This window comes from Tenrec ecaudatus, chromosome 14 (genome assembly GCF_050624435.1).
Source record: "Tenrec ecaudatus isolate mTenEca1 chromosome 14, mTenEca1.hap1, whole genome shotgun sequence".
Classification (NCBI taxonomy): domain Eukaryota; kingdom Metazoa; phylum Chordata; class Mammalia; order Afrosoricida; family Tenrecidae; genus Tenrec; species Tenrec ecaudatus.
The window spans coordinates 119,954,399-119,969,916 of NC_134543.1; the positions used below are offsets into that span (position 1 = coordinate 119,954,399).

At 41.4% G+C, this 15,518-nt stretch overlaps 1 protein-coding gene across 1 annotated transcript in view; it reads right to left on the reverse strand.

The window, feature by feature from the left end:
* Positions 1 to 15,518, reverse strand: part of ADAM10 (ADAM metallopeptidase domain 10) — a 137,523-nt gene that overhangs the window by 41,665 nt on the left and 80,340 nt on the right. The window contains exon 5 of the mRNA XM_075532185.1: positions 2,384 to 2,484. Coding sequence (XP_075388300.1) covers positions 2,384 to 2,484 — 101 coding nt within the window. The remainder of the gene's footprint in view (positions 1 to 2,383; positions 2,485 to 15,518) is intronic.

The window sequence follows — 15,518 nt, forward strand, 5'->3', positions numbered from 1 at the left end:
ATACAACTTGTACCATGGGCACTGTGTAGGAATGATTACAAGGAAGAAATGTGTGGCAATCTCTCCCCAGGAAGTTCTCTAGTCTCAGTGTTCCTGGCTTTCATTGGCCAATCATGAGGCTAAATTATGCTCCCAGGCTATTTGATATAAGCCTCCTGCATGGGTCTTCAGCGGTCTGGCCAGTCCCCAATCACCAACACAAATCCTCAGGAATGGCCTGGAAGTCGCAGACCAACTCTCGTCCCCACCTCCACCGGCCCAATTACTTCCAGGGTTATTTCTCAGGATTCCGGGCAAAGCCCTGAATTTTACCTAGGGTAAAACTCGATCCCTTACCTCAATCTTGTAATCATAATAATGTTGGCCTCGTAAAATGTATTAAATCTTCTTAAGAATTCTGTGTGACTGACATAATTAAAAGTGAAGCTCTTTCTATCTGGGCTTAGTTTTCCTTGATGTCTACAGATGTACTCCTCATTTATCGACACGAGGGAGGTTCACAAAGCCAGGTGGTAGTTCAAATACTCAGCATTACGTGAAACGGATGGCTATCAGATTACAAAATAGAACATGACTGCATCATAATAGCCAAATTATATCATTACGTAACTGCCAAGTCACTGCAAATCATGGCCCAGCCTAGATGACACATAATCTGAACCAACATTACTCTCACCTACCACCCCGACATTCATTACTGGCAGACTTACACAGTTAGCACACAGAATAACTGGACAGAAGATTTATTACGACTGTCACAAATGTGAAATGTGAGATCATGAGATGTTTGAGAAAGGAGCAGATACATTGTTGAATTCAGTGGCTCAGGATGTTCAAAATAACCACTTTATTAGTATCCTCTCTTTTGTGCTCAATATTGCAAATTTGTGTACCTTCTCTTTCATTCTTAGACTAGCTGATGCTAGGTGTCACAGAGTCAGCTCCACCCATGCAACAGCACAAAGCACGGCTAGTCTTATGTCAGTCATCCTCCTGATTAACAAGCCTTGCCATCCTCACTTCTAAGGAGCATTCTGCCTGTACTTCTTCAGGACAGATTTGTATTTTGTTCTGGTAGTCTATGGTACCTTCAGTACTCTTCCCCCAAAACCATAACTCTAAAGCTTTTCATAAAGGTCTTTGAGGCTAATCCCTCAGAATCAGACCACCTATTCCTTCTCCGTACTCTTGCCCTTAGCCTGGAAGCTAAATATCCTTCTGATATTTGAAATACCTGTCTTGGCTCTCAGCATTGCAGTCTCATGCAAGCCACCAGAGTCAAACAGAGGAGTGGTCGGCTTAGACTAGTTAGAAGATATCAATCATCTTTTGATTTTCTCTATTTGTTTTCCATTTCACTGATATCTGTTCTTGCTTTATTCCTTCTACATACTCAGAGTTTAGTTTCTACCTACCTGTCGAGCCCAGAGAAGCACTGGTGGTGCAGTGGTTACGCAGTGGGCTATGATTCCCCTGGTCAGCAGTTTAAAGCCTCCAGCAGCTCCTTGAGAGAAAGACTGGACTTTCTACTTCTGTAAACACTCACAGTATCAGAAACTCGCTATGAGTTAGCATCACTCAATGGCAGTGAGTTTGATTTGGTTTTGGTTAATCTAACTCAAATGGTGCAGTAGGTTGGTTCTATGTTAGGCTGTTATCTACACGGTCGGTGGTTCAAACCCACCAGCCACTCCATGAAAGAAAGAAAAAGCTACCTGCTCTCCTTTAAGATCGATAGTCTCAGATATACAATAAGACAGAACTGACTCAATGGCAATGGGTGGTGAGTGTCTGCCTTTTTTAGGAACCATGTCCTAAATACTCATACCTGTTCAGTGATTACCATAACAGAAAAAATCTTATCTGTGCTGTGTTTTCCATAGTATAAACCTGTCAACTAGGACGAAAGGAAGAAAATGCAAAAAAAATGGAGTAAAAGAAGGGTCAGATGACAAAAAATTATGATTAATATATCAAAAAGACAGTGATTTTATTAGCATGTTTAGCCATTCTGAATGGCCCAAGGACACAGGACTGTCGGTTAAAACTGAAAATGTTCCAGGCAAGCAGGTCACCTTCAGTTTCATGCTAATACAAATAAATATTTACATAAAAAACAAATTCTGGGTTTTTTTTTTACTTTTACAATAAGGTCCAAAAAGCAGAGTATATTTATAGTATGTAATTAATATTTTGGGTAATGCATATTTGAATTCAATTCTCAATCCCTCTATTATAAGCAAAAGGGCTAAAGAATTAAAAATATTTTTCCTACAGTGATACAATTCTCTCAGAAATACTAGAACATATGTTTTCAATGAAGGAATGTATGCCCAAACTCATTTCCATTGCTTAAATGTATGACAGTGTTAAAAATCCTTACCTTTATCACATCTTCTACACCAGTTAGCTGGTATTTCCTCATCCTTTCAAATACTGAATGATCTGCACAGCCCCCCTGAGGACCATACTTGTGGGGATAGTCTAAAATACAAAAGACAAAAGTCATTACTGTCACATTGGGCATTACCTGCCAGCTCAAAACTGATCAAGTAGCTGTGATAATTAATAAAAGCCAGATATATTAACAACTTATGAGAAAAGCATTCGAATTATAAAACCTAGCAGTTTCCTAAGTTTTCTCTAGTCTTCTGTCATATGGATGATTTGTGAATTCTAAAAACAAAAAATCTTTCTTTATTCTTGATTTAATTTACTAAGCCAACTTTTTCCACTTTAGCTATATAAAACATCTAACTACAACTTGCTTCACTGGTTACATTTTAGCTTTTCCTTCAGACATATTAACTACACTGCAAATATCCAAACTATTCAATCTGAAGATTTGCTAGAACAATATAATACTTGGCTCAAATTCGGTCAATGAATACCAACTGGCCTCAAGGAAAAGCAACCTAGAAATATGCTGCTTATCTTTCCTAAAAGCTGACTGAGTTTCAATTTTTTCCCAGGGAATGTTTAACAAGCCACTAGCTATATTATCATTTATTTTCTTGTCATAATTAATCAACGATTTCCACAATCAATTTGGTTCTATTTCTAGGTATTGGTTCAAACTGACAATTGAATGGTTTATTCCACTGTCTGAAAGTTACACGTGCGTCTTCCTTGTTAAAGTCCTCCTTACTCAACAAGCAAAATTCGTTCTAGTAATTACAATGAAGAGAACTGGGAACATAAAATGCCAAGACACAGATGAGAGGAGAGGCATGGAAAAATACTCAGTAGTGTAAAAGGTAATAGCCAGAATTATAATTAGAAAAACTGCCCGTAGTTTTAAAAACTGATAAATCAGCTGTGACAATAAAAGCCAGATATCGTATTAACTACTATGTGAGAAAAAAGCATTCTATTAATAAAACAGCAGTTTCCTAAGTTCTCCCTCAATAAAGAAACTCTAGCCTTGTGTCATATGGATGATTTTTAAATTCTAAAAACAATCTTTAATCTTGATGTAACTTATCCAACTTTTTCCACTTTAGATCTAGAGCCTAAAGTAGAAGCTAGTGGCCTAATAAAATGGAACTAACACTTAAACACTATAATATAAAAGTAAACTAACAGAGAGATGAGTTATGAACTGATGAGTTATGTGCCAATACCACAACTCTGATTTTAATTTTTTGTTTTTTTAAATTGACCATACGTTTTATTCTGAGCAGTGTTTCTACATGAATATCAGGAGACCACTTTGATTCCAGAAAAGGGAAATGACTCAACGAAGAAGCTAGGTACAGTGATTAACTTGGTTTTTAATCAGAGGTCAAGATTATAGTGACTGAAGTTACAATTCATAAACATGAAAGAAATGAAAAAATTAAAAACAATCATTTTACAATTCCTGATGTATACAATGATTAAGGGGAGAATCATCCATGAGTGCTAACACCACTGTGTAAACGTTGTATAAAAACAGGACAGCTGGCATCTCAACAATTGTCATCTCACAGATTACTTATTAGTAATAGAGGGGAAACATACTTTCAAACCAAAGAGGCCCTGTAGCTATCACTTCATCAAGACATTTACCACGTGGTCACACATAAGCATTACCAATCCAACAACCTGGTACCGTTCTTGCAGTAGAAATACCCCGCTTCCTGGTGAGGTGGCTTGTCCAATAGAGTTTAAACTGAATCTAACCCTGAGTAGCCAATCAGATGCATGGAGAATGTGGTACAGTCTATAGGTCATAACCTAGACTCTTGAAAAAGGTTATGACAACAAAAAGTAAAAAACTGGGAATGGGGACATTTCCTATAAATTAAGACACTATAAAAAATAAATTCTACACTATGAAAGAAATTACTTCAGTGGTTCTCAACCTTCCTAATGCTGCAACCCTTTAATACAATTCCACATGTTGTGGTGACCCCCCCTAACCATAAAATTATTTTCGTTGCTACTTCGTAACTGTAATTTTGCCACTGTTATGAATTGGGCGACCCCTGTGAAAGGGTCGTGCGACCCCCACCCCAAAAGGGGTCGCAACCCACAGGCTGAAAACCGTTGGTCTAACACGCAATGTAGGATAGTTTTTCTAATAAGATTACAGACTGACATTAAAAGGTATTATTTTTACGGGCTTGAAACAGTACTAGGTTGTTGTTAGGGATCATCAAGTTGGTTCTGACTCATAGCAACCCTATGTCCAACCGAAAAAAAAAAAGCAAACACGTCCTGATCCTGTTGAAGTACAATGGGTCTGTAATAGGATACCATCTGTCCACATCCAAGGAATCCAGTTGACTATTAAAATTTATGCACCAACCCCCAAAGTTGGTGATGCAGAAATTAATTCTATCAGTGTCTTCAGTCTGAAATGGATCAAGCACACAACTAAGGTACATTGACAATCGATGATTGTGATGCAAAAGTGGGGAACAGAGAAGAAGAATTAGTAGATGGAAAATATGGCCTTGGTGTGACAGAAATGAAGCTGGACATTGCATGACAGAATCTTGCAAGACCAATGCATTCATCACAAGTACCTTTTTGAACACTGCAAAAGGTTGCATGTGAACTTCTCCAGATGGGACACAGAGAGTCAAGTTGATGGGTAGAGATGATAGAGAAGCTTAATAACAGTAGTTAAATGAAGCCAAGAACCAACCTTGGAACAAGCCTTTATAAAAGTGCTAACCAACTACTGAAATGTTCTGTTTCTGTATTATTCAATACAATAGCCACTAACTGTATACTCTTTTTAGGAGTATGTGAAATGTGGCAACTACAGAGGAAATAAGTTTTGTTTTATTAATTTAAATAGTTACAAATAGCTAATGACCACAGCTAATTACGCAGTGCCAAAGTTCAGAAAATGGAGAGAGTGGCATGGTTGTGACAACGAAGCTATATGTCCATTCAAATCCAGTCAAATGAGACCTGTGACCTACATGTCTCGGTTACCAGTCGCTTCCTTCCCTGTTTATACAATTGACCCATTCATCCAACTACTTAATGAGTGCCTAATGGGGCAGGCCCAGAGCCCAGGACACAATGTTAAAAAGACATTTCCTCTTACTTTTAAGGTACTTATAGTTAATTTAGAGATGACACCATAGGAATATGGCTAAACCAAAGAGACAGGTTTAGTGAAAGCTATGGAAGAAAAATCGCTAAGTCTGCCTTAGAAAATTGAAGTCACTTTGACAAATATAGGTTGAAACTTGACTAATACATGCATAAATGGGCCAGACAGGTCAAATGAGGAAAGGCATTTCATCAAATTCTTTGGGGAAAGAGCAGGGGGTGGTGGTGGAGGTGGATGTAGTTTATTATTGCAAAAACTTCAAGTGAAAGAAAAGGGGTTGGCAGGAAATAAGGATGAAAATGAATACACAGGGTTAGTCACAGTAGACTCAGAACTACGACATGTAATTTCTGCTTCGAAGAGGACGGTGGTGGCTCAGGGTTAGAATTCTCCACTTCCTAACGGGAAGCTCGGCTTCAGTTCCCAGGAAATGCACCTCATGCTTGTGCACCACCTGTCTGCCCATGGTTTGTGTTACCATGTGGCTGAGGAGGTTTCAGCGGCCACTCTAGACTGCATGGCTTAGGAAGAAAGGCCTGGTGGACTACTTTTAAAAATCGGTCAGTGAAAACATATTGATCACAATGATTTGATCTGCAACCAACCATGGGAATGGGGCAGGACAGAAACATTTCCTTGTTAGCAAGCAGACACCATGAGTAAGGGCCCAAGTCACGGGCAACTAAAGACATTCTGGTTTTGAGATGTTTCTATTTCATGCTACATATAAGATTTCTTTTAAAAATCTGAAGCAAAAATGTAAACTTGTTAACATTTGTTAAATCTCAGTAGCATGGTCAAAGTAAGTTACATTATTGTTTACATTTTGAATTTGTCATAATTTTGAAAATGATACTGTCTTTCTCTGGCAAACAAACAACTTCCATAGGCATGTCTGATTTACTTTTCTGATTATATAAAAGGGCAACAATTTATAATACAACTTTAGGACAGTAGCTACAGTACAAATGAGATGAAACTGGGTTGGTACTCTGATTCTCAATTATCATAAAAACTATATGGTAGCTCTTTGCACGTCATCAATCCTAACATTTGTTTTTTCTTTAAGCGGTGTTTTTTCCTATAGACCACAGGATAAACTTGGAGGGAGAAAAGAGAAATAAACCTCAATCTCAAGAGATGCACAAATATTATTATCTCTATAGATCTATCTAGATAAGATAGGCTGGATAAATAGTCTGGAGGAGAAAAAAACGGGACCAATCGCTCTGGGGGAACACAGGAGATGGGGACATGGGGGTAAGGAGGTGGTGCTGACAAATCCAGGGACAAGGGAGCAACAAGTGATCCAAAATCAGTGGCAAGGAGGGTGTGAGAGGCCTGGTAGGGATTCAGCAAGGGCAATGTAACTGAGAGAAAGTCCTGAAACCCAAATGAAGGCTGAGCATGATAGTGGGAAAAGAGGGAAGTAAAAGGAAACAGAGGAAAGAACTAAGTGACAAAGGGTATTCATAGAGGTCTAAATACTGGCATGTACATATGTAAATATATTTATATAGGAGGGTGGGGAAATAGATCTGTGTGCATGTATTTATAGGTTTAGTATTAAGTGGGCCTCCACTCAAATATTTACTCAATGCAAGAACACGTTGTTCTATTAAATTGGCGTTCCATGATGCACACCTTCCCGACATGATTGCTAAAGACAAATGGGTGCATAAGCAAATATGGTAAAGAAAGATGATTGTGCGCTGCTATCAAAAGATATAGCGTCTAGGGTTTTAAAGGCTTGCCAATAAACAAGTGGCCATCTAGCTGAGAAACATCAAAGCCCACATGGAAGGACACCAGCCTGTCTGACCACGAGGTGTAGAAGGGACCAGTTATCAGACATCAAAGAACTAAAAATCATATCAGTGGGTGCCCACTTTCCTGATACAATCACTGAAGACAAACGCATGCATAAGCAAATGTGGCAAAGAAAGTTGATGGTGCCCGGCTATCAAAAGATATAGCATCTAGGGTCATAAAAGCTTGAAGATAAACAAGCAGCCATCTAGCTCAGAAGCAACAAAGCCCACATGGAAGAAGCACACCAGCCTGTGTGACCACAAGCTGTCGAAGGGATCAGGTATCAAGCATCAAAATCAAATCATTGTAAACGTGTGTGAATGCAATTGGGCACCCACTTACTGAAGGGTTGTGGGGAGGAGATGAGCCAGTCAGGGTTCAGGGTAGCAACAATGAAACATAAAACTTTCCTCTAGTTCTTAAATGCTTCCTCCCCCGCACTCCATCCCACCCCCACCCCCTCCCCGACTATCATGATCCCAATTCTACCTTACAATTCTGGCTAGACCAGAGGATGTACATTGGTACAGATAGCAACTAGAAACACAGGGAATCCAGGACAGATGACCCCTTTGGGACCAGTGGTGAGAATGGCGATGTCTGCAGGGTGGAGGGAATGTGGGGTAGAAAGGCGGAACCGATTACAAGAATCTACGTATAGCCTCCTCCCCGGGAGATGGACAACAAAGAAGAGGGTGGGGGGAGACGTCAGACAGTGCAACATATGACAAAATAGGAGGAAGTGGGGAGGGAGGGGGGAAAATGGGGAGCCCATATCAAGGGCTTAAGTAGAAGGCAAATGTTTTGAGAATGATGATGGTAACAAATGTACATATGTGCTTGACACAATGGATGGATTGTACAAGTCCCCAGTAAAATGTTTTTTTTAAAGAGATGCACAAACTGGAAAAGTTTATAACAAAAGGAGTTATTAGGCAAGTTATCAGTGATTCTTAGGCAAATAATCAAGTCAGAGAAACAGTCAAGTCTGACTATGGTTTCCCCAGAATGAATATGACTGATCCCACAGAGCAGAGTAAATGAGCCTAGGCTTAGGAACCAAGTCCCAGATGTAAGGAGAAGAGAAATGGAGCTATAGAAGCTGGGTGTCAGTCAAGGCAGTAACACCTTTCAAACCACCCTCAAAATTTCTGTCAACGGACATTTAAGAAGTACAAAACTGTTGACAGTGGGAATGCATATGTCTGTCCTTGAACCAAACCAAAACCAAGTTCACTGTCGAGTCAAAGTCAACTCACAGCAAAGTCCATAACCAGCCTTATTTTCATAAAATGAACACTACAGATAGGATCGTTTTAAGATGTGATTGTTTTATTTATATTATATACATAAAATATAAAAGTCAAACATTTAAAGTGAACAGAACAGCTGTCCCGCATATCCAGGCTCACCACTTTTCAAAGAAGATATTCATGACCATCAGACTTCAAGAACTAGTACAAAAGCTAGGTGATGAGTAGGGATTAATACGTAAAATCCCATTTCTATGAAGTACAAATCTTTGCAGGCTAATGTATTCTATCACGTGAGGAGTTGCTTTTGGTGAGGAAGAAGGAAGTCATAATTAAGAAGAGGCCTAAGGACTTTTTCTCAAGGGTGGTTACAGGGAGTGTTCAATTTGTGATAAAAGATTGCGTGTACATACAATTGATGTATGTATATATTGTGATAAGAGTTGTATGAGCCCCTAATAAAATGTTAAAAAAAAAAGATTGCGTGTACTTGTCTATTTTTTTCTATGTGCAATATAGTTCAATAAAAATATTTAAATTATAATGTTGAAAGCTAGATAATATATAAGGCAACAGGGGTGGAAGCGGTTATCAAGGAGTTCAAGAAGGAAGAAAAAGTTTTGAAACTTTATTGTGGTGGCAATTGCACAATACTGACTGATGTGTTTGAACTATGGCATGACATGATATCTGTATTAGCTCCAGATAAAATGGTTTTGAATAAAATTTTTAAAAATATATGTACATATGAAAACAATTTCATGAAGTAAAATATGAGAGTGAGCAACATTGGTAGTCTACAGTTAAGTGCCCAGCTGCTAGCCAAAAGGTTGGTGGTTTGTATTTATCCAATGGTTTTGCATGCAGAGCACTGTGGTAATATGGGGGAGTTGGGGGAGAGGTTGGAGGGAGGAAGAGATAAAAGGGAAAGGGGAATGGGAGAGTGGGGAGGGAGCACAGAGAGGGAGAGGGAGAAAGCAGGACCAGGAAATAACCTGTTCATCAAACTACAAAACCTTCCCAATGATCCTTCAGCCCTGGTATTTATGACTCTCACCAAATGACTAAGAAGGAAAATGCAAATGAGGTCCTTGTGGCCCACCAGGGAGACTGGATAGCTTCACAACAATGTAAGAGGCATTATTACCTTGTGTGAGTGGGATCATGCAAATATGGTACACGGAACCATAAAGTACGCATTGATCAATTTGCCTTCCTTACAACCACCAATAAAGAAGAGCCAGGAGTGGAGCCAAGCGTCCCTGTGTTAGGAACCTACTCAATCCAGGAGGTGGACAGCTATGACACCTGAGACGGCACGAAGCAGCAGGGATGAAATGGCTGCAGAGCCAGCAGAATGAAGACTACGCAGGAGACAGGGCAGAGGGAGAAATCTGGGTGTCTTCAGGAGGAAGTTAGCTGGCAGAGGTGGGTGCCTCAGGTCACTTGGAAAAGTAGGTTTGTCAATCCAAGAAGCTAGATTTAAGAGTATTTTGGCCAAGGCTCCTAGGCTGAATAGCATGCATCCAGTAACTTAGTTGGCAAAGCTAAAAGAGCCTTGTAACACTTACCAGGGCTGGGACCAGGCCAACGGCCAGAGTAACAAGCCTGCAGGCACCGTTGAAAAGACTGTCCTAATCGAAAAAGTACAGCCTGAGTTCTTTCTGATCATGAAATGTAATCTGATGCTTCCCTTAATAAATGCCGCATTCTGGAATATCGCCTGTGTGTTCTGGGGGCCACTGCAGTGAATTAAGGCAGCCAGCAGAGAAGAGTGGCATGGAAAGTGTCAGAATCAATACAGAAAGGTGGAGGCAGGGGAAGAGGAACCAGACTTCAACCCAAGACTGCAACATACCAACATGACGCAGGGAACCAGTAAAGAGGTCTGAGGGGCCGGCCCCAATCCCAACTATGTGGACAGCCCCCTCTCCCACAGAAGAATTCACTTCAGAGGACAGCACGGAAGCTACAGCTCAGGGAGAGGGACATGTCTGATCACAGCACACGGGAGCAAATGAAGGGGGAGGTACAGAGAGTGGAACACATCCTGGCCCACCAAGCCCTGAGGACCATATTCCCTCTCAGAGCAGCCAAAGCAGAGAGGATTACAGGGCCAGACCCACTCTGAGACACGACGTCCCTCACTGACCCAAAGCCCTACTGGGGACAACACTGGAGACACAGAGTGGGAACTGCACCCGATCTGACCCCACCAGACTGAGGCAAAACACTAAAGATGTGCAACACAGAACAGCAAGGGGAACACAGCAACGAAGTCCCCAGGGAATACCAAAAATAGACTTTGGAGCCAGGGCGTGGCACCCCATCAGACACTACCGGAAAACACCCTAAAGGTCAAAAAACAGACCTTGAACTATTTATAGGCTTTTCTCTTTTTTTGGTCAGGTTTTGTTTGTTTTAAATCCTTTTATTGGGGGTTCATACAAATCTTACCACAATCCATACATTCATCCATTGTGTCAAGCACATTTGTACATATGTTGCCATCATCATTCTCAAAACCTTTTCTTTCCACTTGAGCTCTTGGTATCATGTCATTTTTCCCTCCCTCCCCCACCTTGCCTCTCTCACAAACACTTGATAATTTATAAATTATTATTATTTTGTCTTGTCTTACACTGTCCAATGTCTCCCTTCACCTACTTTTCTGTTGTCTTCCCCCCAGGGAGGGGGCTATATATAGATCATTGTGATCGGTTCTCCCTTTCTCACCACCTTCCCCTTTTCCTCCTGGTATCACTACTCTCATTATTGGTCCTGAGGGGTTTATCTGCCCTGGATTCCCTGTGTTTCCTGTTTATCTCTGTACCAGTGTACATGCTCTGGTCCAGCCAGATTTGTAAGGCAGAATTGGGATCATGATGGTGAGGGGAGGAAGCATTAAAGAACTAGAGGAAAGATGTATGTTTCCTCAGTGCTATACTGCTCCCTGACTGGCTCGACTCCTCCCCGCGACCTTTCTGTAAGGGGATGTCTAGTTGCCTACAGATGAGCCTTGGGTCCCCTCTCCACTTTGCCCCTCATTCACATTGATATGATTTTTTGTTCTTTTGATGCCTGATACCTGAGCCTACCGACACCTCATGATCACACAGGCTGGTGGGCTTTGTCGCTTCTCAGCTAGATGGCTGCTTGTTTATCTTCAAGTCTTTAAGAACCCAGACTCTATCTTTTTTTTGTTTGTTTGTTTCAATTGTGGTAATGATTGTACAGATGAACTATTGAGTTGTATAACATGTGGATTATGACCGAATAAAACTTTTAAAAAACAGAGTTGTTGGCATCCAGTTGGCTCTGGTGACTTTATGTACAACACAACAAAACACTGGCCGGTCCTGTGCCATCGGGAGAGTTGTACAGGTTTAAATTTTGTTGGGTTGGGTTGGGAGCAAGCAATTGGTTTAGTTGCGGATCACCTTGATCTCTTTGAGGTTTGTCTTTATGCTTTTTAAAGGCAAATTGAAATTAGCCTTGAATTAAGATGTGGCACTGTGGGTTAGGCAAAGGCTGCTAATTTCAAAACTCTCCATTCTCTTTTTGGGAGAACGAGGAGTCTGTCTGCCCCATAAAGACTGACAGCCTGGGAACCCGAGATGAGGTGGATTTGAGTCATAAGCAACTCAAGGGCCATGGGTTTGGTTTTCTTTTCTTTTCCCTTGTTCCCAAGAAGTGAGTTAGCCCTACTCCTAACACTTGAGGATCTACTGGAAGCAATGGTTGTTCAATGAAATCTCTTACTCTAATGGTCTGCAGTTTGTTTTTTTAAAACATTTTATTAGGGGCTCATACAACTCTTAACACAATCCATACATATACATACATCAATTGTATAAAGAACATCAGTACATTCTTTGCCCTAATCATTTTCAAAGCATTTGCTCTCCACTTAAGCCCTTTGCATCAGGTCCACTCTTTACCCCCTTCCTCCCTGCTCCCCCCTCCCTCATGAGCCCTTGATAATTTATAGATTATTATTTTGTCATATCTTGCCCTATCCAGTGTCTCCCATCACCCCCTTCTCTGTTGTCCATCCCCCAGGGAGGAGGTCACATGTAGATCCTTGTAATCAGTTCCCCCTTTCGAAACCACTCGCCCAGTATCGCCCCTCACCCCCTGGTTCTGAAGGAATCATCCACCCTGGAATCCCTGTGCCTCCAGCTCCTACCTGCACCAGTGTACAACCTCTGTTCTATCCAGACTTGCAAGGTAGAATTCGGATCATGGTAGTTGGGGTGTGGAGGTGGGTTGGGGGGTAGGAAGCATCCAGGATCTGGGGGAAAGCTGTATTCTTCATCGGTGCTACATCACTCCCTGACTGACTCATTTCCTCCCCTAGACCCCTCTGTGAGGGGGTTTCCAGTGGCCGACAAATGAGCTTTGGGTCTCCACTCTGCACTTCACCCTTCATTCACTATGGTAAGATTTTTTTTTTCATGATGCCTTATCCCTGATCCCTTTGGCACCTCATGATCGCACAGGCTGGTGTGCTTCTTCCATGTGGGCTTTATTGCTTCTGAGCTAGATGGCCACTTGTTCACCTTCAAGCCTTTAAGACCCCAGACACTACCTCGTTTGATAGCCGGGCACCAAAAGCTTTCTTCGCCATATTTGCTTATGCACCCATTTGTCCTCGGCGATCGTGTCATGGAGGTGTGCAGCCAATGATATGATTTTTTGTTCTTTGATGACTGATAACTGATCCCTTCAGGACCACGTGATCACACAGGCTGGTGTATTCTTCCATGTGGGCTTTGTTGCTTCTGAGCTAGATGGTCGCTTGTTTATCTTCAAGCCTTTATTACCCCAGATGCTATCCCTTTTGATAGCCAGGCACCATCAGCTTTCTTCACCACATTTTCTTGTTCACCCGTTTTGGCTTCAGCAGTTGTGTCAGGAGGGTGAGTATCATAGAATGCCAATTTAATAGAAGGAAGTAGTCATGCGTTGGGGGAGTGCTTGAGTAGAGGCCCAAGGTCCTCTGCCACCTTAATACTAAACCTATAACTATAGACACATAGATCTATTTCCCCATCCTTATATATATATTTGCATGCAAATGTCTTTGTTTAGAACTCTATAAATGCCCTTTGTCTCCTAGCTCTTTTCTCTATTTCCCTTGACTTTCCTCCTGCCCCACTATCATGCTCTGTCCCCACCTGGGTTACAGCTATACCTCTTCTTTATGTAACCTTACCCTTGATCATTCCCTACCAGGCCTGCCACTCCTTTGGCACCTCGTGATCATACAGGCTGGTGTGCTTCTTCCATGTGGACTTCGTTGCTTCTGAGCAAGATGGCTGCTTGTTCACCTTCAAGCCTTTAAGACCCCAGACACTCTAACTTTTGGTAGCTGGGCACCATCAGTTTTCTTCACCACATTTGCTTATGCACCCACTGTCTTCAGCAATCTTGTTGGGAAGGTGAGCATCATGGAATACCAGTTTAATAGAAGAAAGTGTTCTTGCATTAAGCGAGTACTTGAGTAGAGACCCAATGTCCATCTGCTACCTTAATACTAAGCCTGTAAATATATGCACTTAATTTCCGCATCATCATATATAAACATATTTACATATGTACATGTCTGTATTTAGACCTCTGTAAATGCCTTTGCCGCCTATTCTTTCCTCTATTGCCTTTTGCTTTCCTCTTGTCCCACTCTCATGTTTAGCCTTGTTGTTGTTTTGTTTTCTTTTGTTGGTTTGTTTTGCTCTGTCTGGTTTTTGTATGTTATTATCTCTGCAAGTCTATCTGGGCAAGATAGGTGAGATAAACAATCTGGAGGAGAAAACAATGGGACCAATAGTTGCGGGGGGGGCATAGGAGAGGGGAGGTAAGGAGAGGAAGTGGGTGTTGACAAACCCAGGGGAAATGGAACAACAAGTGATCCAATATCAATGGCGAGGAGGGTGTAGAAGGCCTGGTAGGGCATGATCAGGGGCAATGTAACTGAGAGGAATTACTGAAAGCCAAAATAAAGGCTGAACATGATAGTGGGACAAGAGGAAAGTAAAAGGAAATAGAGCAAAGAACTAAGAGGCAAAGGGCATTTATAGAGGTCTAAATACAGGCATGTACAAATGTAAATATATTTATATATGATGATGGGGAAATAGCTCTACGTGCATACATTTATGTTTAGTATTAAAGTAGCAGATGGACAGTGGGCCTCTACTTAAGGACTCCCTCAATTCAAGAAGACTTTGTTCTATTAAATTGGTATTCCATGATGCTCACCATCCCGACACGATCACTGATGACAAATCGAGTGCACAAGCAAATGTGGTGAAGAAAGCTGATGGTGCCCACCTATCAAAAGATACTCTCTGTGGTCTTAAAGGCTTTAAGATAAAGAAGCAGTCATCTAGCTGAGAACCAACAAAGCTCACATGGAAGAAGCACGCCAGCCTGTGTGATCACGAGGTATCAATGGGATCAGTTATCAGGCATCAAAGAACAAAAAAATCATGCTCTTGTGAATGAGGGGGAGTACAGAGTAGAGACCCAAAGACCACATGTAGGCAACTGGACATCCCCTTACAGAAGTGTCATGGGGAGTAGACAAGCCAGTCAGGGTGCATACGACTTTCCTCTAGTTCTTTAATGCTTCCCACCCACCCCAACCATGATCCCAATTCTACCTTACAAATCCGGCTAGATCAGAGAATGTACAGATAAAAGCTGGAAACACAGGGAATCGAGGACAGACCAAGCCCTCAAGACCAATAATGAGAGTAGTGATACCATGAGGGAAAATGGAAGGTGGGGAGAAAGGGGGAACCAATCACAATGGGGAATGGACAACAGAAAAGTGGGTGATGGGAGACATCGGACAGTATAACACAAGAAAAAATAATAACTTATAAATTATCAAG